The following is a 25,459-nucleotide window of genomic DNA, read 5'->3' as shown; positions in this document are numbered from 1 at the left end:
ATTGGACAACATGTTCTTCACCATCTGGCCCCTCTTCTCTGAACTGTCTCCTCTGCTTTCTCCTGGGCTCGTTCTGCTCCAGCTGTGATGGCCTGTTGTTTGAGCAGAGCAGACACTTCCCATTTCAGAGCCTTTGCATTTGTTCTTCTCTTTGCCTAAAAAGCTTTGCTCCCAGATAGCTGCATGACTTACTCCTCTACCTTCTTCAGGTCTTTGTTCATATATTTCCTTCTCTTTTTTTCAAATTACAAGAGGAAGTTTACTTAGAAAGTTACAGAGGTAGTTAAAAGTGAGCTGGAGAAGAAATGGCCCTTGGAGACAGAGGAAGAGCAGAAGGAAGGCCCATATGTCACCTTCTTAGAGAAGCTTTTCCACACTAACCTATTTAATATCTGTACCAATTGCCTTCTCTCTCAAATTCTTATATTTCCAGGCTGTCTTTTGAAAGAAGAGAAAAGAGGGCTGGGAGGGAAGAGGTGACCTAAGAAAGCAGTGAAATTAGGAATTGTTCTAAATAGACAGACAAATGAATGAATATGTTACAGACAAAAGCACCAAGTAAAATAAAAGTCAGTAAGTGACTATATCGCCTCAGCTTACTAAAACCTAGGCAGCTCAGAGGGGATTATTTTTGTCTACAGGACTGACCTTACAGAGTGTAAGCTTCTTAAGTACAAGGCTTTGCCATAGCATTCTCTTCTGTCTTCTTTAGCACCTAGCATAGAACTTAAAACAAGAGCCTATCTGAGCTCTGCAGTTATGGTCACCTGTTGGTTAGCTCTTTGTGTTTTACATTCAGTGGTCACTGCTGTACCCTCCCCCCTCCCCCCTTCCAGTGCCAGCTCCTAGTATACCTGGTATATGGGTGTTGGCTTCACTTGCACCATTACTGTGATTATGACACTGATTCTTTCTTTCTTTGCCCATTCTTGTGCACTCTTACTCGTTTTCCAAAACAACTCTAAGAAGTCTTCACTGATTCTCCTGGTTTATTAATTCCCTCCTCAGTGCTGCCTTCATGTTTGTATTCAAGTAGCGGATATAAAGTATGTAAACATGATTACAATAGAATATGCATTATTGAGGTCAGAGATGGTGCCTTACTAAATATTTTTTAAATCTTTAATTACTTCCTCAGTGCCTTACATATAGTAGCTACTCAGAACAGTAAAGAAAATTGCTACTAATGGGAACAATTTATGTTGTTTAACATACAGATCTTAAACTCAACTACCTTTTTAAAAACCACATGGAGAAGCAAGAGATGTAGAAGCTGTGGGAGAGTGTGTGGACAGGAGCTATAAAATCAAAGATAAACTTTTAAAACTAGAGGCCCAGTGCATGGGATGTGCCCTGGTGGGGGACGTGGCCTGCGGGGACAGGCCCACTGTGGGAGCCGCTCATTCCAGTCTGCCACGTGGTGGTGGACCGCCTTCTGAACACCTCTCCCGGTCTGGCATCTTCCGTGGAGCTGGAGCACGTGCCTCCCCAGGGGACCCGGTTGGGGCTGAGCCCAGGGACAAGAGCACTGAGATGCGGTGGAGTAGGCCTCAGTCCCATGGCGGCCAGGAACCTGCCTCCCAGCCTCCGGGGTCAGCTCTGTGAGCCTTGCAGCGGCAGCGCTGTGTGGCCTGGGGGTGTCGGAGGAGGGGCAGGGAGCCAGGAGAAGGAGCCTGGGATGAGGAGGCAATCAATGATCACAGCCCCGTTCCTGCCCGTCTGCCCAGAGTTTGAGTTCACAGTGGGAGCAGCTGCTCAAACCGGTCAGCCGAGCAACACTCCCACTGTGGGAGCACACTGACCACTAGAGGGCAGCTCCTGTGTTGAGCATCTGCCCCCAGTAGTCGGTGCACATCATAGCAGCTGGTCGACCAATTGTTCTGGACATCTGCCATTTGGTCGCTGGGCTTTTATTATATAGGATAGGATATGTCTTTGTATTTATTTTAGAGGGAGAAGGAAAGAAAGAGAATCATTGACATGAAAGAGAAACAGTGGATGGCTGTGTCCTGCATGCCCACAACCTGGGCATATGCCCTTTACTGGAATCAAACCCTGGACTCTTCAATCTGCAGGTTGACACTCATTCCATTGAGTCAAACTATGTAGGGCTGTATGAGTTCTTTATATATTTTGGGTATCAATGCCCAATGTCAGTGCTGTTGTTTGCAAATATCATCTCCCATCCCATTGGTTGCCCTTTTGCTTTGTTGTTGGTTTATTTTGCCATGCAGAAGCTTTTTAGTTTGATATGGTCCTGCCTTTACTTCCCCTTGCCTTTGGGGTCAAATCCAAATGTTCTCTACAACTCAGGTCCATAAGTTTAGTACATATGTTTTCTTCTGTGGATTTTATTGTTTCAGATCTTATATTTAGCTCTTTGATCCATTTTGAATTCATTTTTGTACAAGGGGACAAACTATAATCTGGTTTCATTCTTTTGCATGTGGCATTCCAATTCTTCCAGCATCATTAATTGAAGAGGCTTTCTTTTCTGCATTGTGTGTTTTTTGCTCCTTTATTAAAAAATTGTTTGCCAAATAAATGTGCTTTTATTTCTGAGTTCTCAATTCTATTCCATTGGTCTATGTGTCTGTTCTTCTGCCAATACCATGCTGTTTTGATTATTGTAACTCTGTAGTGTAATTTGAAGTCAGGTAATGTGATATACCTCTGGCTTCGTTCTTTATAAATGGAGTACATTTTAAAGTGGGCACTTGAGCTGCCTGTGAGTATATTTTGCTTGCAAACTCATAATATGAAAATATGCTTTGATTTTTTAATTTATTAACTGTATTGTCAGGAAAGTAGAACTTATATAGTTTTTCTTCAGTTACTTTTGCTGACTCAGAAGCTTAAGCTGGCACTGTGTATTGGCAGTGAACTCTTTACTGATCTGCGTTCTGGGTAAATTTGAGAAGTATTTACTCATCTCTATAATAATTTATTACTAATGGGTACATGAGTATATTTCAGCAGGCATCAGAAAGAAAAAGCAAGGGACAGAAATGTTTTTTCTTTGGTCCTTAAACTGATAATTAAGAATGCTCTTTGTTTTAAATAACGTTAAGTATTGAGAGTTAAATGTAAAAAAAATTACTATTATATGTAAGAAACAACATAATAGAGCAAGCCCCATGATACAAATAAAAGGAGGTAAGTGTCTCCTCCTGCTCTTTATGTGCTAACTCTCCCCCTTATATCCAGCTTCAGCCATTTCAGCCTAGCTAACTGTCTTGGACCTAAAAATCACTCTAATTCCTAATTATTGTCCCCCTCACACAAAGTGACAACTCCTTTGTTTTAGTTTATATTTTTGCATATGTCTGCATTCTAGCAGTGTAGCTACTGTACATCAATCTGAGGGACTTTCTCTTGCACCTAGGCTACCCCTTTTCCTTGCTGAGAGCCAGGTTTTCTTTCCCTTTAGTGAGCACTAAAGAGAAGCAATGTCCCTATCTCTTTTTCATACATAGTGACATCCAACAGCTACTTAAGAAGCTTAACTGCTTCTTAATGCCCAGTACTTCTGTTGTCAAAACTTGTAGGGCTTAGCACAAAGGTCCTACTGTCTAGTTATGTTTTCAATGAGAACCAGCTATCTTCTTCCTCATCTGTATTTATCTTGTCACAACTTTTCTCAGAATGATTTAATATAATGGGCATTTTGTAGACATTCTAATGCACTTACCTTAAGTTAGATTATATAGCTATTTGATATTGTGGGTGATGCTGTGAATTTGTGATTTGCATGGCTTCAGATGTCATAATTTTTCCCCCCACTTTCTAGGAAGTAACAGCTAGCAGTCGCCACTATGTTGACAGGCTATTTGACCCTGATCCCCAGAAAGTTCTACAAGGTGTCATGTAAGTAGTATGTATTTAAGAGTCTATCAAGTCTTGTTTGTTTTCATGTTTGAATCTGCCAAATAAATATTATAATTCTGAAAATGCAGAGTTACAGCTTTTTTTCTGCCATATTGGAAAGTTCCCTTAATAGTCATGACTTTAATATTGTACTGTTAAAGAATTGTCTATTGTATAGTTAACCGACATGGCTAGCTTCATTTTTTTATAGGATACTTGTTTTACATTTTAAAGGATGTTCCGCTGGAGAATGCTTTTGTGACTTTAATCTCCAGCAAAAGCAAGAGAATAAAATTGATGACCTTTTATAATTGAAAAGGGTTAGGAGAATAGCTCAGAGGATTTCCTGTTTGTTTTGATTTTGGTTAACTCAATTGACTCTAAGGTTCTAATACCCTAGTGATGTTTTAAATATCAGAATTTAGAAAGCAGTCATTTGCAATTTAAATGAACTCTTGTAAATGCCCTTCTTTTACCTAAAATTCCATGTTTAATGAGAGGAAGTATTTTTAAACAACATACCTGAAGTGATTATGCTTCCAAAAATTAATTGGGACAAGTGTGATAACATTGTAACTGATTGAAAGACAGAATTCTCCAAAGCGCAGGTTATCATGCGCTTAACACCATAGTTCTAAGCGATAAGGTGTAGCCTAAGGGAACCTCAAAGCACCTGCAGGCCTGACCTGTGTCCAGGGGAAGGAGGACACAAACACGGGTCAGGATGAGACACATTTGGGATAGTAGCAAAGGCACAAATGAGTCCCTTTCTTCTTCTCTTACCCTGCTAGTGTTATCAGCCAATAGTGCCTTCAGTTTAACTTGCTCGGCCTTGGCAAGGCTACTGACTGCAATTCTTTTTCAGCCCCAACCTCTCTTCTACCTCTCAGCCCTCAAGACATTGTAGAGGGGATGTCTTGAGAATGTGGAAGGGAAAGTTAGGAGCTGGATGGAGAGCCACCTGGGATACTTGACACCGTATCTTCTCAGTTTACAGAAATAGGAGATGGTATTTGTTTTCTCATTGTGTTAACTGTGCTTTTGTCCCCTTAACTAGGAGACTTTATAATGATTTCATCAGTCCCTTTTAGGCTAGTTGATTATTGTCAGAAAATGTGGTATTAAATCTGTCTTTAAAGTGAGCATCAGCATGTGAACTAAAGAGTCCCAGTTTTGATTGCCAGTCAAGGGATGTATCTCTCAGTTACAGGTTCCATCCAGGCTTTGGTTTGGGCATGTGTGGGAGGCAACCAACCAATGTGTTTCTCTCACATCAATGTTTCTCTCTGTCTCTTCCCCTCCCTTCCACTCTCTCTAAAAATCAATGGGAAAATATACTTGGGTGAGAATTAACAAAAAAATATGTATGTAGGTTGATACCAGCTCTCTCGTTTAATGTGGAGCTCTGAGAAAATCCCCAAACCTGAGTCTAGCTTCCTCATCTGTAAAGTGGTGTTAATCTAACTCAAGGTTGTGTTGAATATTAAATATGGCTATGGAATGCTTTGTAAACTTCAAAGCAGTATATAAACCTTGGATAGTTTTGTTGTGTTTCCATGTTAGATGATAGTTACGAGTTTGCATTTTACAAAAATATGGATTTCTATATGGTACATTTTATGGCCTACTGATAGTAACTTCTCTGATAGTTCCAGGTCAGGCTGGCTTTATTGCCTCTTATGAGACAGATTTCTATCCTAAAAAGTATTGAGTGTGTTATGATAGAGGGTACCTGGGGGGGCCATCTAACCCATACCTGGGAGTTGTCAGGTCATGCTTCTTGGAGGAAGCAACATGACATCAGAGTGTAGCCCTGGAAAGTGAGTAGTTAGCCGGGGAAAGAATTAAAGTTGTGAGGGAGGGGATGAGATGAGAGAATAGCTGTTATTGGGAACAAGAAACTTCATCTGGCTGACTCTGGCTCTGAAATGGGATCCTACACTGTACTTAGGTCTGCTAAAGATAGGTAAGGTGATAATTATTGTCTTTTTTGTTTTGTTTTGTTTTAACTCTTTTATAGAAATTATAGCATCCCTTTATAGCAATAGCTGAATAGAATTTATTTGCCTTAATAGAAGGCATTAGCATCTCTTCTTCCTTATCTAGCATAGGCATATTTTACTGATTAGAGCTGGCTCCTCCGTGTCCTTTTTGCAAACTTTTAGGAGTACTTGGACAGCTGGAAGGGGTTTTGTTTGTTTTTCTAAAAACATTCACTCTGACATGGTTTCAGATATTTGGAGTGTGTTTATATGGTAATGTGGGGATACCTCATTTCTGCTTAGTTTAGGAAGAATGGGGAGACATCTAGGGAAATGTTACGGTTGGGAGTTCCGTAAGAAAGAGAGCATCCGGAATGGCACCGATAGACAGGCCCTGGGCACATGAGTGTGCCGCATCGGTATAGGCAGAAGACAGAGAAGGAAAGGAGATGCGAGCCAATGGCAAACTGCTACGTTTGGTCTGTAAGCTGATGATTTTGAAATAAGCTTAAGAAAACTGCAGGCATCCTCAAGGAGGCAGGAGCCTGGGTGTCCAGTCTCACAACTCTGTTTTGCTAAATGAGGCTTTGAAATCACGTAGTTTTAAAATTAAGTATCAGAACTTGGTAAGAACCTTGGTAAGTAAATAATACTAATATATACCCTGTGAACCAAATGGAAGATCTGACTAATAGTTCACAGAGAGACAGATCAGACCCTGAAAATTAGGCACCGAGCTAATGCAAGAAGACTGGGCAGACGCACAGTGTTTGGCTCAAGCTTTTAGCAGAGCACTATGCCATAGTAGTGTTTTTCTGCAATAATCAAAGAAGGCAATGGAGGAAAAGGATATTATAATTCTTACTAGGGCTCTAAATGCCAGTGAATTTGGTTGGTATCGGAAATACATGCTGAATGTAACAGTTAATGTTTTTTTAAGTAACTTTCCTCCCCTTCTGTTTTCTACTCTGCTTTTCTACAAGATAATGGTTTGCCAACTATAGAACTTTTTCAGGATTATGACTTTCAGTGTTGACAAAAAATTCCTGTATGTTGTAGAGTTCTGCCACCTGGAAGAGGGAAAGTCTAAAGAGATGCTGGTCAAGTATGTAGGGGAGCTTATTTAGGGGGAGAAAGAAACGGGTGAGCTAAGAACTCTGAGGCTCTATAAGCAATGGCCTGAAATCTATCGGACCTGACTTCCCCTTATAAATGTTTTGTAACATCCCCTGTACTATGCTGATATTAAATCCATAATATAACCAACTCACATACATAACTCTAAAAATAACACCTTCCCTCCATATAATATAAAGGAGAAATAAAAAAGAAGGTAATTTCTAATGTCTCAATATGTAAATGCTTACGTGCGACTATGTTAGAAAACTTAATAAAGCAGTGTGAATGCAAGGGCTACAAATGTGGACTCATACAGGTGTATGGTATTGATGACTCAAATACCATGAGTGCCAGTGTGCTAGTGACCTGATTTTCCAAAATGAAATAACTCCTAACAAAAAGTACAATCTTCCTCTTACTTATAGGGCAGGTATAATACTGAAAATTATATATATTTTTTAAAACTACAAAAAATGCTTCCTATTTGTAAAACTATGACCAGAAATTTTTAGAAACCTCAAACTTTTGAAATGCCTGTAGGGGACTGTAATGCCTTCTTTCCCTCTTTGAGAACTACTGCTATGTAGATCTCATAGTTTTCCTATATTAAATAGGGCTACTGACCAGAGTATTTTTATTAAACATTTTATTAGTGGTAGCAGGTTTATTTTGAGCTTTTCCCCCCCCTGTCCTTTGGGACGAACCTCATGTTTGTGAACCAATTGGTTATTGATAGAGATATTCTATCAATACAGTTGTATTCCTAGTGAAGTAAAGATATGTGTTTAACTAGAATAAAAATTACTGGTGGATATGTAAGAAATATAAAACATTTACTTTTAAATATCTTTAAAAGATAATTGGTTGCTTAAACAAACATAGTAACGATATATTCTATTGTTTCTAATTAATTTAAAAATAAAACATGTGCCGAAACTGGTTTGGCTCAGAGGATAGAGTGTCGGCCTGCGGACTGAAGGGTCCCAGGTTAGATTCCGATCAGGGGCATGTACCTTGGTTGCAGGCACATCCCCAGTGGGGGTTGTGCAGGAGGCAGCTGGTTGATGCTTCTCTCATCAGTGTTTCTAGCTCTCTGTCCCTCTCCCTTCCTCTCTGTAAAAAATCAATAAAATATATTAAAAACAAACAAACAAAAACGTGTGACAGTAGCAGCTTAAAGAATGGATGGAGAAGTTTAAGTTTTTGCAGTGCTCTTACAATACACATGAATGGGCATAATATCCCTTGAAACGTGTGCATTATAGGTTGCAAAGCAACCACTAAAAAACAACAGATCAAAGCCCAAAGAGGTACAGCTAATAAGATAGTAAAGGAGACAAAATAGAATAATAAGAAATATTCAGTCCAAAATAATTCAGAAAAAAGAATAAACAAAGTCATTCTTCCTGAAACTAGGCCAGGTATGTTCTGTGGGCTGGTTGCTTTTGTTTTCTACTCCCAGATGTGAGAAGGTGATCTATATTTCTTTATATTCAAAGGTTTGGTGGCCTTTTTTGAAGAACTCAGCATTTACTATTGGGAGTCTTTTGCCAGTACTCAGGGTATCTCCCACTTCCCACTACTGTCCTGTTTTACAGCCCTCACGTTCACTCAGCACCTATTTCTGTCCCTTCTCTTTGGCGTTTTAGGGGGAAACGGGTCAGTGCATTGACTTTGTCACTAACTTCTGTACTTGCCAATCCAAGATATGGCTTAATAGAGATCAAGTGGAAGAATTGATCTTTGATTTTTATTCCATGACTAGAGGTCCATTGCATGAAAACCCATGCACTCGGGGGTGGGGGGTCGGGGGAGTCCCTCAACCTGGCTGGTGGCTGAGCTGAGCTCCTCCTGTGGGAGCACATTGACCACTGAAGCTGATCCGTATTTAATGTCTGTCCCCTGGTGGTCAGTGCACATCATAACGACCAGTCTGTTCCAGGTCAGTCTGCCTTTAGGGTCAATTTGCAATTACCCTCTTGTTATATAGGATATTTCAACATATTATACCCTTTTCTCTACCCCTGATTTCAGAGACATGAAAAATGCTGTAATTGGAAACAACAAGCAGAAAGCCAACCTCATTGTTTTAGGAGCTGTTCCAAGGTATGTTTGTTATTCCTTTTTCTGCTATTCATACTCATTCTAATGTGTTTCTCATTCTCAACCGTAAGACTAATATTTTTTTCTGTATTTCTTAAAAGCATCTTAATTTTCTTAATTAATGCTATGAGTTCTTTGAAGCATCTGTAAAAAACAAAACAAATTAAAATACCAGAGAATGGGCAGTGAAGTGAATGTATGAATACTTTTTAGAAATTCAGGAAGATCATTGACCCTGCAATAAAAGACTGTTGGATAGAAAGGCAATGTATACCAGCCTGATTCATTCTTCCCAGTCTAGAGCCCTGGCAGGTTTTTTGTTGTTGTTGTTTGTTTGTTTGTTTGTTTGTTTTATGAATGGATAACAATTTCTCAGGATTTTAAAATCTGTTTTTGAATTAAAAAGAAAGAGAGAGAGAGAGACCTGGTTGGTCTTTAGTTCTACTTTTCTGTATTTAATTTCTAATTTTTGAAATTCTGTTTTTTAAGTTAACAGAAAGTTTGAATTCTTCTGATAACCTAATAAGCTTCCTTTTGGCAGATAATTTCAGTTGTATAACTTTTGATTTGCTGCTACTACTCAGAACTAAGTTTTTTGTGCAGTTGCTATAAGTTTTTCATTCAGAATTTTTAAATGTTTTGTTTTTTTCTGTTATCTTTTGATATAGGATTAATGGATGTATTGTTTTTATCATAACCAACTTCAAATATATACTTTAGTAACCATAAAGCACTCAGTAGCCTTTTTAGAGGATTAGTGTCCAGGATGTAAATATGCTTTAGGGCATGGCCAGTGTTGCTCAGTGGTTGAGCATTGACACATAAACCAAAAGGTCGTCAGTCCATTCCTAGTCAGGGCACATGCCCAGGTTGCAGGCTCAATCCCCTGTAGGTGGCTTGCAGGAGGCAGGCATGTTTCTCTTTCATTGATATTTCTCTCTATCCTTCCCTCCTCTCTCTAAAAATCAATAAAAGCATATGTAAAATATGCTTTAGGGAGTGTGAGAGTTCTTCCTTAGAATAAGGAAGATGGTCATAAGTGGTGGATAATTAGAATTTGGAGAGTAGTTGTTTGGAAGGATGAGCTGGAATGGAAATGGGAGAATCCCCTGACTCCCCAAATGGGAGAATTGAAGAAAAAGAGAGGTCCCCTTGTTTGAAAAGCTGCACAAGGATTCTGAATATTCCCTGTGGGCTCAACCTTTGTGATCTCAGAGCTATAGCTCTGGTTATTCAAGTCCATATCGAGTCTGAATGTAAGACCCAGCAGCACTTGGCACTGGTTGTCTTCATTCTGAAGTGGCAGATAACAGGGACGGTGATGTTGCCGTTTTTATAGCAATCACTTTGGACAACTTTTACATTTATAGTTCTGATAAACTCTAGAGATTATATGATCATTCTTTTGCTCAAAATGAATAAAACCTCTTTTAGCTTTCTTTTCCAAACACTTCTTTGTTAAATTATCAGCTGATAAAACAAATAACCATTTCCTATTCTCTATAAGCTTGTCAACAGTATTTTTAGTATGTGTGATGTATTGGTAGTCTTTTTTATCACAATACTTTTAGCTAATTTACTTTTAAGTTTCTTAGTCTCTTCTGTTTATCAAATTTATTCTTTTTAGATTGTTGTACTTGCTTCAGCAAGAAACCTCAAGTACAGAGCTGAAAACAGAATGTGCAGTGGTATTGGGAAGTCTTGCTATGGGTACTGAAAACAATGTCAAGTCTCTGCTAGATTGCCATATCATCCCTGCCTTACTGCAAGGTATGTAGAGAAGTCATACTTGTACAAGTAAAAATAAGAATCAGTTTGTAGTTCTAAATATGGCTGAAAAGACGAACCTTAAATCTATTTTCTGTTAATAGGACTGTTATCTCTAGACCTGAAGTTCATTGAAGCTTGCCTTCGATGTCTGCGTACCATCTTTACCAGTCCTGTCACTCCAGAGGAGTTATTGTATACAGTGAGTTTTAGATGTTTTTAATCATCAGTTACATTCAGTGATGCCGTACTTCTAATCTACTTAGCATCTCAAGACTCAACTGTGTGCATTATTAAAAGGTCTCAAGAAGTACCGTATTTTTTGGACCATAAGACGCTCTGGACCATAAGACGCACCAGTTTTTAGAGAAGGGAAATGAAGAAAAAAAGATTCTGAAACAAATAGTGCCCTAAAATATTTTATGTGCATTAAAACCCAACATCACAGTCATAAACACATGTAATCAACCCTGTAAAGTAAACAGCATTTAGAACCATTTTAGAGCCGGGCAAGCACACAGAGACCACACAGAGCCGGGCAAGTAAAAAAACTTTTTTTTTTAAAGTATATGTGTAGGCTATATTTGGACCATAAGACGCAGGGACTTTTTCCCCCCACTTCTGGGGGGAAAAAAGTGCGTCTTATGGTCCGAAAAATACGGTACTAATTCTTGCTAATTTGTAAATGTCAAATAATCTAGGCTTTATAAAGAAGTGAAAGATAGTCTCAGACCTTGAGGGATTTATAAGCTATTTTTTAAGACCCATTTTGATCTCTTTCTATATACAAATTAAGGCAGTATACTTAATGCTAAATGAGGGACTGGGAGTTCTGCTCATTCTAGGTTAAATCCAGCAGAGAATACTATATAGAGAAGCAAGAATTTGACCTGGGTCTTGAATAATGGATAAGATTTAGAGAGTAAAGAGGCCAGTCTAGGAGAGAAACTGTAAGAGAATATGCAGGATAGTGGGCAGGATAGTCTAATGCAGGAAGGGTATCAGTGTTAGTTTCAATTGGAGAGGTGGAGCAGAATCAGTTTGCAAAAGGTTTATTTACCATTTAGAACAGAAAATTCGTGTGAGAGAATCCAAAGATTTTGGAGTCATTCAGTAGTTTTAACAAACCTCAGGGATTATTAGGGGATGTTTTTATTTGTGGGTTACATGGTGATTTCTTAATGAAAATTATCCAGGACAATAATTTTCAAATACTCCTATTCACAATCCACAATAAGAAATATATTTTTTTATTGCCACATGACAGTTCCATAAATGTGAAGCCCTCTGATTTCTATTACATCCTTTTTCATTAAAGAAAAGATATGCTGGTTGTGATTCTGAGCCAACACAAAGAATCAGAATGCCAAATTGGACGCATGTGAATCAGCTATCTTGCCCAGAATCATGCTTTACAAATATTTTAAAAACATAAGCAATCAAGAGGCAAAACAATCAGAGAGGGGAGACATGTCACATGGCTTCATAAACTGTCCTTCCCATATCAGACACATGTTCCCCTGGCTGGTAACAATATATCCAATATAATAAAAGCCTAATATGCTAACTGCTCAGTTGTTTGTCCAACCAAAGCATACATAATATGCTAATGTATGCTAAGGCCACTCAACCACTTGTTATGATGTGACTCACCATCAGGGGGCAGACAGTCGACTGGTTAATCAGTTGCTATGATGTGCACTGACTACCAGGGAGCAGACACTCTGACCAATAAGTTAGCTTGCTGCTGGGGTCAGGCTGATCGGGACTGATCGGCTGGACATGCCCTGGAGCCCTCCCCCGGTCCCTCCACTGCTGGCCAATCTCTTGCGTCCCTCTCCAGCCCCAGTCATGCACCCGTGAGTTCCCTTGGCCTGCCCTGCACCCTTTCACAGTCTGGGACTCCTCAGGGGATGTGGGAGAGCTGGTTTTGGCCCCATCTCTCGGGCCGGGCCGAGGGACCCCACTGATGCACAGTCTGTGCACCGGCCCTCCAGTAGTACCATAAAGGAGGTTTGTGAGTCACCTTGAACAGCAGGGAGGCTCTGAATGACACATCTGAATTGTAAATTGTAAATTGTAGATTTGTGTGACATTCTTCAGGGAGCGATGCCTCATAAATCTGGAAATTGTACACTGCAGTGATTCTCAAACTTGAGCATGTTCCACAATTGCCGGGAGGTCTTGTTAAATACAGATTGCTGGACCTTACCTCAAGTTTCTGACTCACTGAGTCTGGGGTGAGGCCTGAGAATTTGCATTTATAACAAGTTTCCAGGTAACTGAAATGCTGCTGGTCCTTGGAGCACTCTTTGAACTGACACAATAAGCAGTCCCTAAACTGGCAATTCTCCTCACAACATTCCTCGGGGCTCTCCTCCTAGTAGATATCAGTCTGTTTTCCTAAGGTCCTATTGTCTTATTTACAAAGAGGTTAAACCAGTCACTAGTCCTCTTTAATTTAGGTCAGTGATTTTCAACCAGTGTGCTGTAAGAATTTTTAAAACATGCAATATCTGATTAGTCAGGGGCACCAGCCTCTTTTCCCTCAGATTAAAAAAAAAAAATGATAACAGTCAACACAATAGCCATCCAATGTGAATGCATCAAAATTATAACTTCTTCTTCTTTTTTTTTTTTTTTTTTTTTTTTTTGTCAGATCAGGGGGAAACATAGCATTTTTTGGTGTGTCGCAGGATTTTTAGTGTTTTATGTGTGCCATGAGATGAAAAAGGTTAAAAATTGCTGCCCTCGAAGTTTCCCATCAACCCCCCAACCCAGTCAGTAATAGAGGGAGAAATGGATCCTGGCCAGCTGTCTTAACTCCTTCCTCCTCATACTTTAAACTGGTTTCATAACTCACTAATGAATTATAGTGCACAATTTGGAAAACTCTGAGTAATGCCAACTTAACTTTCTAATATGAAAGAAAAAAAAAAGACTCAGAGACATTGCCTGACTTTCACAGTAAAAACATGTAAATTAAGAAGCATCTCAGTTTTGTGCCTCAGAGACAATGGAGAATCCGTGAAAAGTGTCGGGTAGGATGATGACAGAGTGTAATGTTGTGTGGGACAGTGAAGAGGCCAGCTGCCGCGCAACTCAGGCACTCAACGGAAGACAGCAGTCAGATAGGAAGAGGGCAGGATGTCTAGTTTGAAATCTCACTTATCCAGTGAGCAAATTATGTAACTATTCATTGCATGTTTACTCAACTATAAACTGCAAATATGTGACAGTCTTGGCAGAAAGGGGGGCAGGTATGAAGAAATGCAGGAAAACTGGGGGATAAGAGAGCAATGGAGGAAAGGAAGGAGATAGAGGATTTAGAAGCCTAAGAGAGGCTTTTTTATCTTTCAAGAGCTTTCATAGAGTTGTTTTTTAAATTCCTCTTGATTACCTGATTTATCGTAGTTGCTATCTGCATTCCTGTCTACTGCCACTGTTTTCCCTTCCCCTTCAGTCCCCATCTTCTCTCATTTTTCTATACATTTAGTACTTGACTTTTTTGAGGTTTTCTACGTTTTTCATTTTGTTTTTAAACTGCTTGTGATGACACAGAGGATTATATTATACTAAGAAGTAGGGAAAGATTCTACTTGGGAACCACAGCCTTCTCTTTTCTACTTAGTTTTTATGTATCTTGAGCATTCTTTTCTTCCTAAAAGAAACCTCAATTCTTGTTATTCCTCACACTGTATTTCTTTTAAATTTTCTTCCTTGCCTTCTATTGTCTTTTGTCAAAGTGTGATCTATGGACCAGCAGCATTGGCCTCATTTGGGAGCTAATTAGAATGCAAAATCTTGGGTCCTAATCCAAACCTACAGAGTCATAATGTCCACACAAAGAGAATCTTCTGGGAGTCTGCGTGCACAGTCTTATTTGAGACACAGAACTCTAGGATTCATGGCAGCAGTGACGAGGATGCTTGAGCGTAATAGTCGCCTTTCCATTTGTGGTTCCTTTCAACTTTTAATTCCTTTCACGTTGTGAGAAAAAGGAGATTTTTGGAGAGAGCCCTACAGCAAGATGGGTGGATTCTTCTCTCTTTTGTACCATCATGTATGTTGCTAAGTATCAACAATAGAGAGAGAATACGCTATAAATGAGAAGTTGCTATTGCAAAGATTGAATTACTTTACTATAGTCATTGTGAGAGATTGCTACTGATTACTGATACTTATAACATCTCAGAAATCATAATTGCCAAGTTTTATTTTTATACAATAACTGGGGGGAGGGGAGGTCCCCTCAGTCTGGCCTGCGCCCTCTCACAGTCTGGGGCCCCTTGCTCCTTAGCCTACCTGCAGCAGAGGCGGGAAAGGCTCTTGCCGCTGCCATCCTACCACCACCACTGCGCTTGCCAGCCATTAGCCCGGCTTTTAGCTGAACAGCACTCCCCCTGTGGGAGTACACTGACCACCAGGGGGCAGCTCCTGCACTGAGCGTCTGCCCCTGGTGGTCAGTGCATATCATAGCGACCAGTCGTTCCACCTTTCAGTTGATTTGCATATTATACTTTTATTATATAGGACTCCTCCTTATAAGCTATTTATTATTGTATATCTTTACCTCACATTTGGGTTTCAGAATAGATTTCTGTCAAGGCTTACTAAAACGATTTTGTTTTATTATGGGAATGTAGGTTGCTTATTCGAAAGAAATTGAGAATTTTCTACTCTTGTATTTTATTGTCAATGATGAACATTAAAGCCCTTTTCCTTATTCTTTGCCCAGACAATTTTGGTGGCTGTGTTGCTTTGTTTTCCAGTGTTTCTTAAGCAGATCTGACTTCCTGTCATTAAGATAAGAGGCTTGCATAAATACCTGCTCCTGGAAATAGTTCATTAGATGTGCTCCACGTGCCTAAGTTCCTTATTGCTGTGCTCTCCTTCCCTTCAACTCCAGGACGCTACGGTGATACCACACCTCATGGCGCTGCTTAGCAAGTCCCGCTACACCCAGGAGTACATCTGTCAGATCTTCTCACACTGCTGTAAAGTAAGAACCAGAATAAATAGTCAGTGTAATGTAAAATCTTATGTGCCCTAAGGAGATGTGTCTGTGCATTTCCTCCCGGAGATAATCTATACGTTCAGGCAGACCTTTGTATATATACCCTCCCCCTCCTTTTTTTTTTTTTTTTTTTTACATAAATCAAAGTATACCATGCATACTTTCTGCACCTTGCATTTTTCACTTACCATAATTTGAAGGCTATTCCATATCAGTACATAGGAGCTCCCTTATTCTTATAAACAGTCATCTAGTATTTTGTATAGATGTGCAATAACTTATTTAACTAGTCCTCTATTGTTGAACATTTAGCTTGTTTCCCATCTTAATATTATCACAAAACAATGCTGCAACAAATACCTTGTATGTAAGATATTTTATAAGAAATGGAATTGCTATTTCAAAGAGTGTGTGCACTTGTGATTTTATTATACACTGTCTCGTGTAGAGGTTGTACCATTTTATACTCCTATCAGCAGTGTGTGATCATGACTGCTGCCCTACACCTTCAGTTTCTACATTGTTGGAAATTATTTTAAGTAATCTCTTATAAGCAGAACTGAGAGGTTATTCTGCTCTTTGTTGAGAGAAATTTCTCTTACTTAAGGGACCTGAACCTAAACCTGAGGAGTGTAAAGTGCTACTTATTTTGTTTCATAATTTACACATTGAATGTATTCTTTTGATAACAATGGATGATTATTTGAGATCTCTCATAATTTCTACACGTTTAATTTCTAACCAAATAATCATTTATCATCTGATGATTCTGTAAGTTTTCAGGGCAACATTACTCACCTATCATTTATAATACAAATACAAAGTAAGGAGTTTGGGGAACTGTAGGAAAGAAGGAAAAGAGAAGTGAACATCTACATACTAAACTAGGAAGATCACAGATCACATTTTAGAACAGTTTCCCAAATAAATGAAAATTAAATAATTTGGTTCCATAAAAATTACCTATTATTGATTATAATTTAAATGTTTAAACCCCTTCCCAAATCCTAAAGGAAGTTCACAGCCCACTTAATTCTATTTAAGATTTTTGTCAAAAATCTTTGAAGTTTCCCAGTCGGAGAAAGATAAATATCACATGATCTCACTCATATGTGGGATATAATGATCAACATAATTTGATGAACAAGAATAGATCCAGAAACAAATGTCAGGGGGGAATGAGTTTAGAGAGCAACCAAAGGACTTGTATGCATGCATATTAGCATAACCAATGGACACAGGCACTGGGGCGATGGGGGCTTGCCTGGGATGGGAATGGCTGGGGACCAAGGGTGGGGGTCAATCAGGGGGAAAGGAGACATATGTAAAACTAGAAAATAATAAATAAGTAAATAAATAAATAAGTTTTGAAGTTTCTCTTCCCAGATTGTTTTGACAGTGTGTAAGCTGACTCACAGGTCCAGGGATGTCAAATGATCTCTTAACTTTTACAATATGTGGTAAAGTTACAAATACTGTACACACACTCTTTGATTCAAGGAAAGACTTTAAGAAAACAATACTTTTGTTGCAATTCATTTAACTAAAAATGATCTAAACTAACAGGGTCAAACATCTTTCAACAATGAAATTATATCTTATAGCTGGTCCTGGCAGTTAGAAAAGAATACTCCAGGACTCTGTGCATCATTACAAATCTTTGAGCGCCTATACCCGAGTGTTCGAGAACATAGCATCTACTAGTTATAACTAAAGTAATTCAAAGGGGCACTGAAGATTGGACCTGGATGTATATAACTACTACATGTCAAATTATGTTAAATTATGAGAAATTTGAATGGTCCCATTCCTGAAGTTACTCAAATCACTTTTAGGATTATTCATTAGAAATTTATTACCACTTTTAGATTTGCTTATGTGAGACTTCTCTGCTGTTTTAGCTGGAATCATAGTTAAAGGAATACCATTAAATCACTAGCTCTTGTGCTAGAGAGAAACTTAGAGGCAACCTCATGGCATTCATAGAACTAAAGGTAACAGAGAAATTCATCTTAACTTGGCTTTCTCTTAACCTGATAATGAGCATTTGCAACTGTAATTAAATGACAAGATTCAGGTGTTCTGAGATAGAACTAGACCTCAGGAAACATAGCATTTATAAACCCAATAACAATAGAAATAGCTTAAAATACAATATTAATCTTTCTACTGATACACTAATAATATATATCTTTGAAAACAACTAATCTCATGATCTCTGTAATGTCATTAATTGTAAAAACTTTACATTTTTATGTTGGTCAGTTTACATATAAAATTCATAATACAATTTTAAGACTCATTCACAAATTTGTATATGCTGATATCAATATCAAATAAATATACATACTTGGGGTAGAAGACACAGAAAAAGAGGAGAAATATTAAACTGTTATAAGCTAGTCATAATTACATTTGAAATTTTCTCTCCCTTATTAAGTAGCTGGAAAGGGCTAGTAATAATATTAGGAGCTCTAACTTCTAAATTGTTGTCACTTCTTAAAAAGTTACTCAGATTTTTGAGACTATCTTTTGGAGTTTAAGATCACATGGGCTTATGTGCCTCCTACTCTGTGGATGCTGCCTCCATAACCCTAGGTTCATGCAGGTTGATTTGGAGAGACTAGAAAGACTTGATAAGAATCAATTGATAGCTCTTCCTTTCTAGTTGGTGCGGCCACTAATTTTTTCTTGCAGTTGTATTTACACAATCCTGTGTAGGACGGAGAAGAGGAAGAGCTTTTGTAACAAATATTGCTACAATCTTTGGGGTACAGAATTTGAGGGATTAAAAGAGTACGGTTTATCTTGTTAGCAGTGGGAAACCGTTGTGGTCAGAGAATTGCGTTGTGTTTGATCTTGTCATCATTTATAAACATAACTCCATCAGTAAAGATATTCCATAAGTGACCCAGCTTCCCTGCTTTTTTGTGGGGTGAGTTTATGTAAGAGAAGGGTAGCTGAGGATTCTGCATTGTATTGAGAATGGTTTTCTACATTTAAATAAATGTTTTATTGGAACGAATCTTGCTCTTTTTGATGTATTGCTGTATTCTCTTTTCTTACAGGGTCCAGATCATCAAACAATTTTATTTAACCATGGTGCAGTTCAGAATATTGCTCACCTACTAACCTCAGTATCTTACAAAGTAAGATGTTAAAAATTACGTCCAAATTTTTATACTTTATTTCGATTTCTAAAATCTTGCTCTAGAAAGGAACCCACATATTTTATTCCTTCTTTGTTAGATATTGTGATCAAGAGTAGTTTTTATCAGTAAAATGTTTTGGGGCATTGTCTTATCTATAGAAGATACTTTAAAAAAACAACAACTATCCTTTCTCTTTTGTTTTCAGGATATGGTTGTGGCATGAGTAGCTATTGATTTTCACCTGTGATTATTAACAATCTCCTCCAGTTAGATGTCCGTGCCAAAGCTGATGCCTTGAAGTATATATAGGAGCAATGGCTTGCTATATCAGGAAAAACTGGCTTTCATATTTGAGACCTTTATTTAGCCACAGTGACTGACTCAAACAAACAGTATATATCCACATATATATACATAAACACTTAAAATTCTTCTTCTTTCTCTTTTGAGCTTAAAATTCAAGATTTGTTAATTAAATGTTCTTTACTGTCTTTTATATATAGGTAAGTGGCATCATGACATATTATCAAGCATTTAGCTAAAACTTTGGACATTTCATTGTTGTTCAGTTAGCAAATTGTAGCAAATATTGGGACATTGTCCTTGTGTCACATTAGAGTTGGGTTACCAGGAGTTTCCTGTAGAGCAGAGAAGCCGTCATTTTGTCTTCTATCCACTTGTACTTATCTTACTCTGCTCTTCTAGTCCTTAGCTCTATTGCAGCCTGCTAATATGTATGCTTTCTCTACCCCAGACGCCCAAATTCACTCTTGGTGAAGAGCTCACAAGGATAGTTGTATTGTCCAAGTGAGGGACATGTTTCTTCATACCTCAGCTACCTATCCTAGTAGTCCCAGGTTCCACATAAGAACATCAAATATAGGCTCAGGCTTGGAAGTGAGAATTAGATATCTGGTAAAAACTGAACAGAAAGACTTAAGAAAATAATAGCTCCTGTAGGAGTTCCTGCAAATTGTGAAATACGTTGGGTGTGGTCGAGAGTTTGGGCCATTCCTTGGTATCATCCCAGACCAGTTACCCAGTTTTAATGAGTAGTGGCACAATTTATAGGTGTTTTAAAAGTTAAATTAATTTAGCCCTTTTCAAACTTTTATGGTTTGTTCAGTTTGTTCGTTTCTTCTCTTCCCCATTCTCATCCCATATGCAACCACAAGAGTAGAGTACTCTTTTCCCCCCCTCCTTTAGGTATCTGTTTTTTGTAATTTGGGAAGAAGAAATGTCCCACTTGGAAGGCAGTTGGTAATTGTTTTTAAGTTCCCTTTTGCCTTACCAACATTGTATTTTGTACAGTGTTCTCTTAAATTTGATTAGGGATTTGTCTAGTTAAATTTTAATTGCTACTTTTTTGCTTTTTCATTCATTAATTTTAACTTATTGCACTCCTTAGATAAACAGGTTTTATTTCTATTCCCTTGAGTCCTTTCTTTAGTACTTTGGCAGATTTAGTTAGTTATTTCTTCAGAAGAGTTTAGATTTTCATACATTAAAATGCGTATTTGTGCCATAACTGGTTTTGCTCAGTGGATAGAGTGTCAGCCTGTGGATTCAAGAGTCCCTGGTTCGATACCAGTCAAGGGAACGTGCATGGGTTGCTGGCTTGATCTCCAGCAGGGGGTGTGCAGGAGGCAGCTGATCATCATTGATGTTTCTATCTCTCCTTCTCCTTTCCTCTCTGAAATCAATAAAAATATATTTTTTTATAATGCATATTTGCAAAACTGAAATAAAAATGTTGTTTCTTTGTTTATTTATTTTTATAGGTTCGAATGCAAGCACTGAAATGCTTTTCAGTTTTAGCTTTTGAAAACCCCCAGGTATCGATGACCCTGGTAAATGGTAGGCTGGAATTTTTAGTGGAACCTACTTGATTTAATTTATAAACTTTGTAGATTTAAAGAAGTTCTCAATTCTTGTTGTTTGTTTTGTTTCTAGTTTTGGTTGATGGAGAATTATTACCACAAATTTTTGTGAAGATGTTACAGAGGGATAAGCCTATTGAGATGCAACTCACATCAGCAAAATGGTAAAAATCAAGACAATGTGGGAAGAAAGATAGTGTTTCTCAATATCTTAGAGGATTTTGAGACAGATTGATTAGTTCATTTTCAATCCCAATTTTGTTTGGGATTTTTTTAATTTGAAAGTCATGGGTTTGTCTCACATTTTCTTAAATGGACATGGTATTTACTCCATTTACTCAATAGCATGCAGAACAGGAACTCTCATGTAACATCTAAGTCTACCTACAGAAAATTACTTTATCACATTCCCTTCCTGTATTTCCATTGAAATAATATGCAATTAGATGAGAATTAACCACCACATATTATGCTAAATATTAAAAGTATTATATTAAGCCAGGAAAATACAAATATATAGAAATATGAATGAGAATTAAAGTTGATAACCAAGGCACGATTTCAGAGATTATGGTTTCCTCGTTTTAGGAAAAACAAACAAACAAAAATCCTCATAGAGATGTAATAGTTTATAAGGTAGTTACATAAAGTTCTTATTAGCATAACTCCTGGCTCCTATAAGCCTTCAATACATGCTAATTCTATATCAATATATTACAGATAGGTCGAACACCTGCTGTATAGGGTTCTATGCTAAATGAATTGTTGATTTCAGTATTTAAAAAACTAATATTTTGATGAGAATGAAAAATTTTCAGTGATTTGCTCATGAACTGTGAATTGTTTATTGTTTGTTTATATTACGATACTTGTATTTTTTTCCCTTTTGTCTTAACTTCAAAACTATTTGCTTCTTTGTTGGTGAGGTAACTCTGCCATAGAACATTTTTAAAAAAAGACAGTAGAGATAACAAGCCTTAAAATGATAACAGCTATAAAGGATTCAGCCCTCTAGAACAAGAGTTGGGAACCTTTTTTTCTGCCAAGGGCCATTTGGATATTTATAACATAATTTGCAGGCCATACAGAATTATTATCTTAAAAATTATCCTGCTATATTTGGTCAAACATTTAATTAACTCACTCCTAATGCCTTAGCAGGGCCAGACCAAATGATTTTACTAGTATACGGCCCTCGGGCCAGACATTCCCCACCCTTGCTCTGTAATATAAGTATTTTACTGATTTGTTTATAGTATCCCCTAAAAGCTAGAACATGGGTGTCTTTTTTTTTGTTTTTTTTTATCCAGCTTACCAAAAGAATATAATTGAAAAAGGAAACTCATTGAAGTTTCTGAAGTGCTTAATGTTCATTACCTGTTTGGGGAGTGCAAAGTAGTAATTTTATTCTTATTCAAAGCCAGATATAATTGTGAAGGTAAATTGTTTTTCAATAAAACCAAATCATTGCCTAATTCTTAATGCCACTACTAATAACCTCTGATTAGTTAATTTCTTATGGACACCCATAAGCATTAGAAGGTAAATGCTTCTCCTATAATACTTCTGCTGTTAAAGTTAGACTACCAACTTAACTTCATTTAAACTTAGATACTTTGTTAACTTTATATTTTAATTTTTTTTCCTTTTTATTATGGAAAATTTAAAAGAAAACAGAGAAGTATAAAGAATCCTAATGTGCTCAGCACCTAGCTTCAAAATGCATCCACCTATTAGGCCATTTATTTTAAAAACAATTTTGTAAGGTTTTGGGGTTTTTTAATATCTGGCTCATAACATTGGTATCCGTTAGTTTTCTTTGACTATTAAATGAACAGAAACTCAGATAAGGGAATGTCAAAGCCTCTCTCAAAATAAATGAGAGTAGTTGTCTTATTTTTGGCCCATAAAATATTAAAGGCAAGTAATTTTCCTTTTAACGCTTTAAAACACAAGCAAAAACTTACTTTCTGTTATCTTATTCCAGTTTGACTTACATGTGTAGAGCTGGAGCAATTCGGACAGATGACAACTGTATTGTATTAAAGGTGAGCTAATTAATTCTCTAAAAGGCATATGAAAAGTATTCATTCATATGTGTTGAATATAAATATTGGTATTCCTATTTGTCACTATGGTATGTGTGCGTAGAATAAAATAATTGTAAATACCATGCTTTTCTTTTTGGTGGGATGTCATGTAGTTTTTAAAAATTGGTTTTATATGTGTTTTGAAAGTCAAAGTGAAATAATTATTTCCCTGTCATACTTTTATTTTTATGGTAATAAGGGGGATGTAGAAATTATAAAAATATGTAAAATTCAGGTGATAGAAAATATATTTTAATCCTTGGTTTTTATTGTTTGCAACAGTTTTTGTAGGAAGCAGTTCACTAGTTCTGCAAATAAAAACTTTATATCACTCTCATGGCAAACAATCAAAAGGCAAACTGAGAAGGAATAAGTAAATAACACATGAAAGCCATCATTGTCATTGATGTCCAAATCAACTAAAGTCAGAAAAACTCAAAGACTAAAAGACTAGCCCTAAAAGTCCCAAGACCTGGAATCTGCTAATAACCTCTGATTTCTTATGGACACCCATAAGCATTAGAAGATCTCCCAGGTTACCACTACTGCCTGGCTTGGTAACCTTGTACACACCCCTTATTCTGTTGGCACTTCAGACTCCTAATTATGAAAATGGCGGCAATAATTCTTGCTCATTTGTCCCACAGGGTTACTGTGAGAATAACAATCCATTAAATGTCTTATTTGCTATAAAGAACAAATCAAGTATTAATAAATTCATTGTGTGTCATTTTATGAATGTGATTTCTCTCACTATCAGTGTTCAAAATCAACCCAAGGATAAAAAAAAGATTGTTTGCTTTAGTCTTTGGTGAAGCAAGTCAGTTAATTTAATGAGATTTGACTATCTCCTAAGAAAACAACTCTGCATCGAATGCTAAAGGCTTCCATACAAGGACCTTGGTTTATTTTCTTAACTGCTCTCCCTTCTTTTCTTCCTCATTGGTCAACAAGGTTAATAGTATCTTTCTTGGTGTAGTAGTTGGGAGAATGAAATTCAGTAATCCATGATTTTATGGTATGGATTAATGTTAGTGACCGTTCAAAAGAAAATAAGAATGGGCTTTCCTCTTGGAAGCCTAGGGTTGTATTGAGAAGCCTGAAATCGGTAGTTAACAATAAAGTGCTAAACTGTGATAAAGATGTATTGGGGACTTAGAAAAGAACAGCTGGCAGTGGTAGTTGAGAGAGGTTTCCTATAATCGTAATATTTTTCAGTTTTTACTTCCACATTATCCTTTAAAGTGGATCCATCTACCTTATAAATAGTAAATACATGGGATATTTTTATTTATAAATAACCAATCAAGACCAGTGCCAAGATTTTTGAAGAACCTCAGAAGTAAAAATGGACAGCTTAGATATTAGTCTTTCCAAGGAACTCTTTGGAAAACCTAGGAACTGTAGTTAATGCATTTCACTTGCATTATAGGAGAACCGATGGAATCTGAGTGATGGTTAAGATCACTGAACCTTTAAAGCTGTATCTTTTGTTGTTGTTGTTGTTCCTATAGATATTAATTCCCAAACAAAAATAAAAGTCATACCAACCATATTACTCACTAAGAAAAAATAGCATACTTTTTTAAAGCAAAATCATTCCTGGTTAAACTGTTGGATGTCAATTAGATAAATAAATACATACATGGTATAGAAGCATCAGACATGCTTTATTAGGGATTCTTGAAATGTCTTTTGTAAGGTTGTACATAAAGCTTTAGTCTTATCAATCATATAAGCCTGAATGGAGTTTATATTATTGTATTTTGATTTTATGATTAATTTAGTGTACCAGCATAAATGATTAACATGCACTGAATTTTATATATTTTTACATTAAAAAACTCTTATTCTCTGTGAGTCTTCATTGAAAATTTCATTACAAGCATGACTCCCAATAAAAATCATTGAGTTAATTCAGTCACTATATGATCTCCAAGCTTTTGCCTTTATCAAAAAGCAAATAATTAATTTCACTACTTTTCAGACGTTGCCATGTTTGGTTCGAATGTGCAGTAAGGAGAGATTACTAGAGGAGAGAGTTGAAGGAGCTGAGACACTCGCCTATCTGATTGAACCAGATGTTGAACTACAAAGAATTGCTAGCATTACTGATCACCTTATTGCCATGCTTGCTGATTACTTCAAGTATCCCAGCTCTGTGAGTGCCATCACTGACATTAAAAGGGTATGTTTTCTTTTCCTTTTCAGCAGCTCTAGAGAGGGATTTCTAAAAGTTCTACTTACCATTCACTACTTTGAACTACTTGGTAATACAGTTCAAAGCCCTTTTAAATAAAAGAATATTTTACCTTTGGTAACATAGATGATGTTGTTTTATGAGTTTTTTAGTCCAATTTGTTTCATGTTCAGAATTTTTTTAAATATGTTTTTATTGATTTTTAGAGAGAGAAAGGGAGAGCAATAGAGAAAGAAACATCGATGAGGGTAAAATATCGATTGGCTGCTTCCTGCACACCTC

General features: G+C 37.2%; 1 protein-coding gene across 5 annotated transcripts in view; it reads left to right on the top strand.

Moving 5' to 3' along the window:
- ARMC8 (armadillo repeat containing 8) overlaps positions 1-25,459 on the top strand; it is a 79,789-nt gene that overhangs the window by 17,671 nt on the left and 36,659 nt on the right. For 3 of the 5 annotated variants that reach the window (XM_045579258.1, XM_036431343.2, XM_036431345.2), the window contains exons 2-11: positions 3,791-3,867; positions 9,003-9,074; positions 10,699-10,841; positions 10,943-11,040; positions 15,748-15,840; positions 18,924-19,004; positions 20,789-20,864; positions 20,961-21,051; positions 22,875-22,935; positions 24,965-25,165. In XM_045579258.1, the coding sequence (XP_045435214.1) occupies positions 3,791-3,867; positions 9,003-9,074; positions 10,699-10,841; positions 10,943-11,040; positions 15,748-15,840; positions 18,924-19,004; positions 20,789-20,864; positions 20,961-21,051; positions 22,875-22,935; positions 24,965-25,165 (993 nt within the window). The remainder of the gene's footprint in view (positions 1-3,790; positions 3,868-9,002; positions 9,075-10,698; positions 10,842-10,942; positions 11,041-15,747; positions 15,841-18,923; positions 19,005-20,788; positions 20,865-20,960; positions 21,052-22,874; positions 22,936-24,964; positions 25,166-25,459) is intronic. The other 2 variants (XM_036431344.2, XM_036431346.2) reach the window with 2 other exon arrangements.

The sequence above is a fragment of the Pipistrellus kuhlii genome, unplaced genomic scaffold (genome assembly GCF_014108245.1).
Source record: "Pipistrellus kuhlii isolate mPipKuh1 unplaced genomic scaffold, mPipKuh1.p scaffold_m20_p_11, whole genome shotgun sequence".
Lineage (NCBI taxonomy): Eukaryota > Metazoa > Chordata > Mammalia > Chiroptera > Vespertilionidae > Pipistrellus > Pipistrellus kuhlii.
The sequence above is the reverse complement of the archived record's forward strand: the minus strand, read 5'-3'. Positions and strand labels throughout refer to the sequence as shown.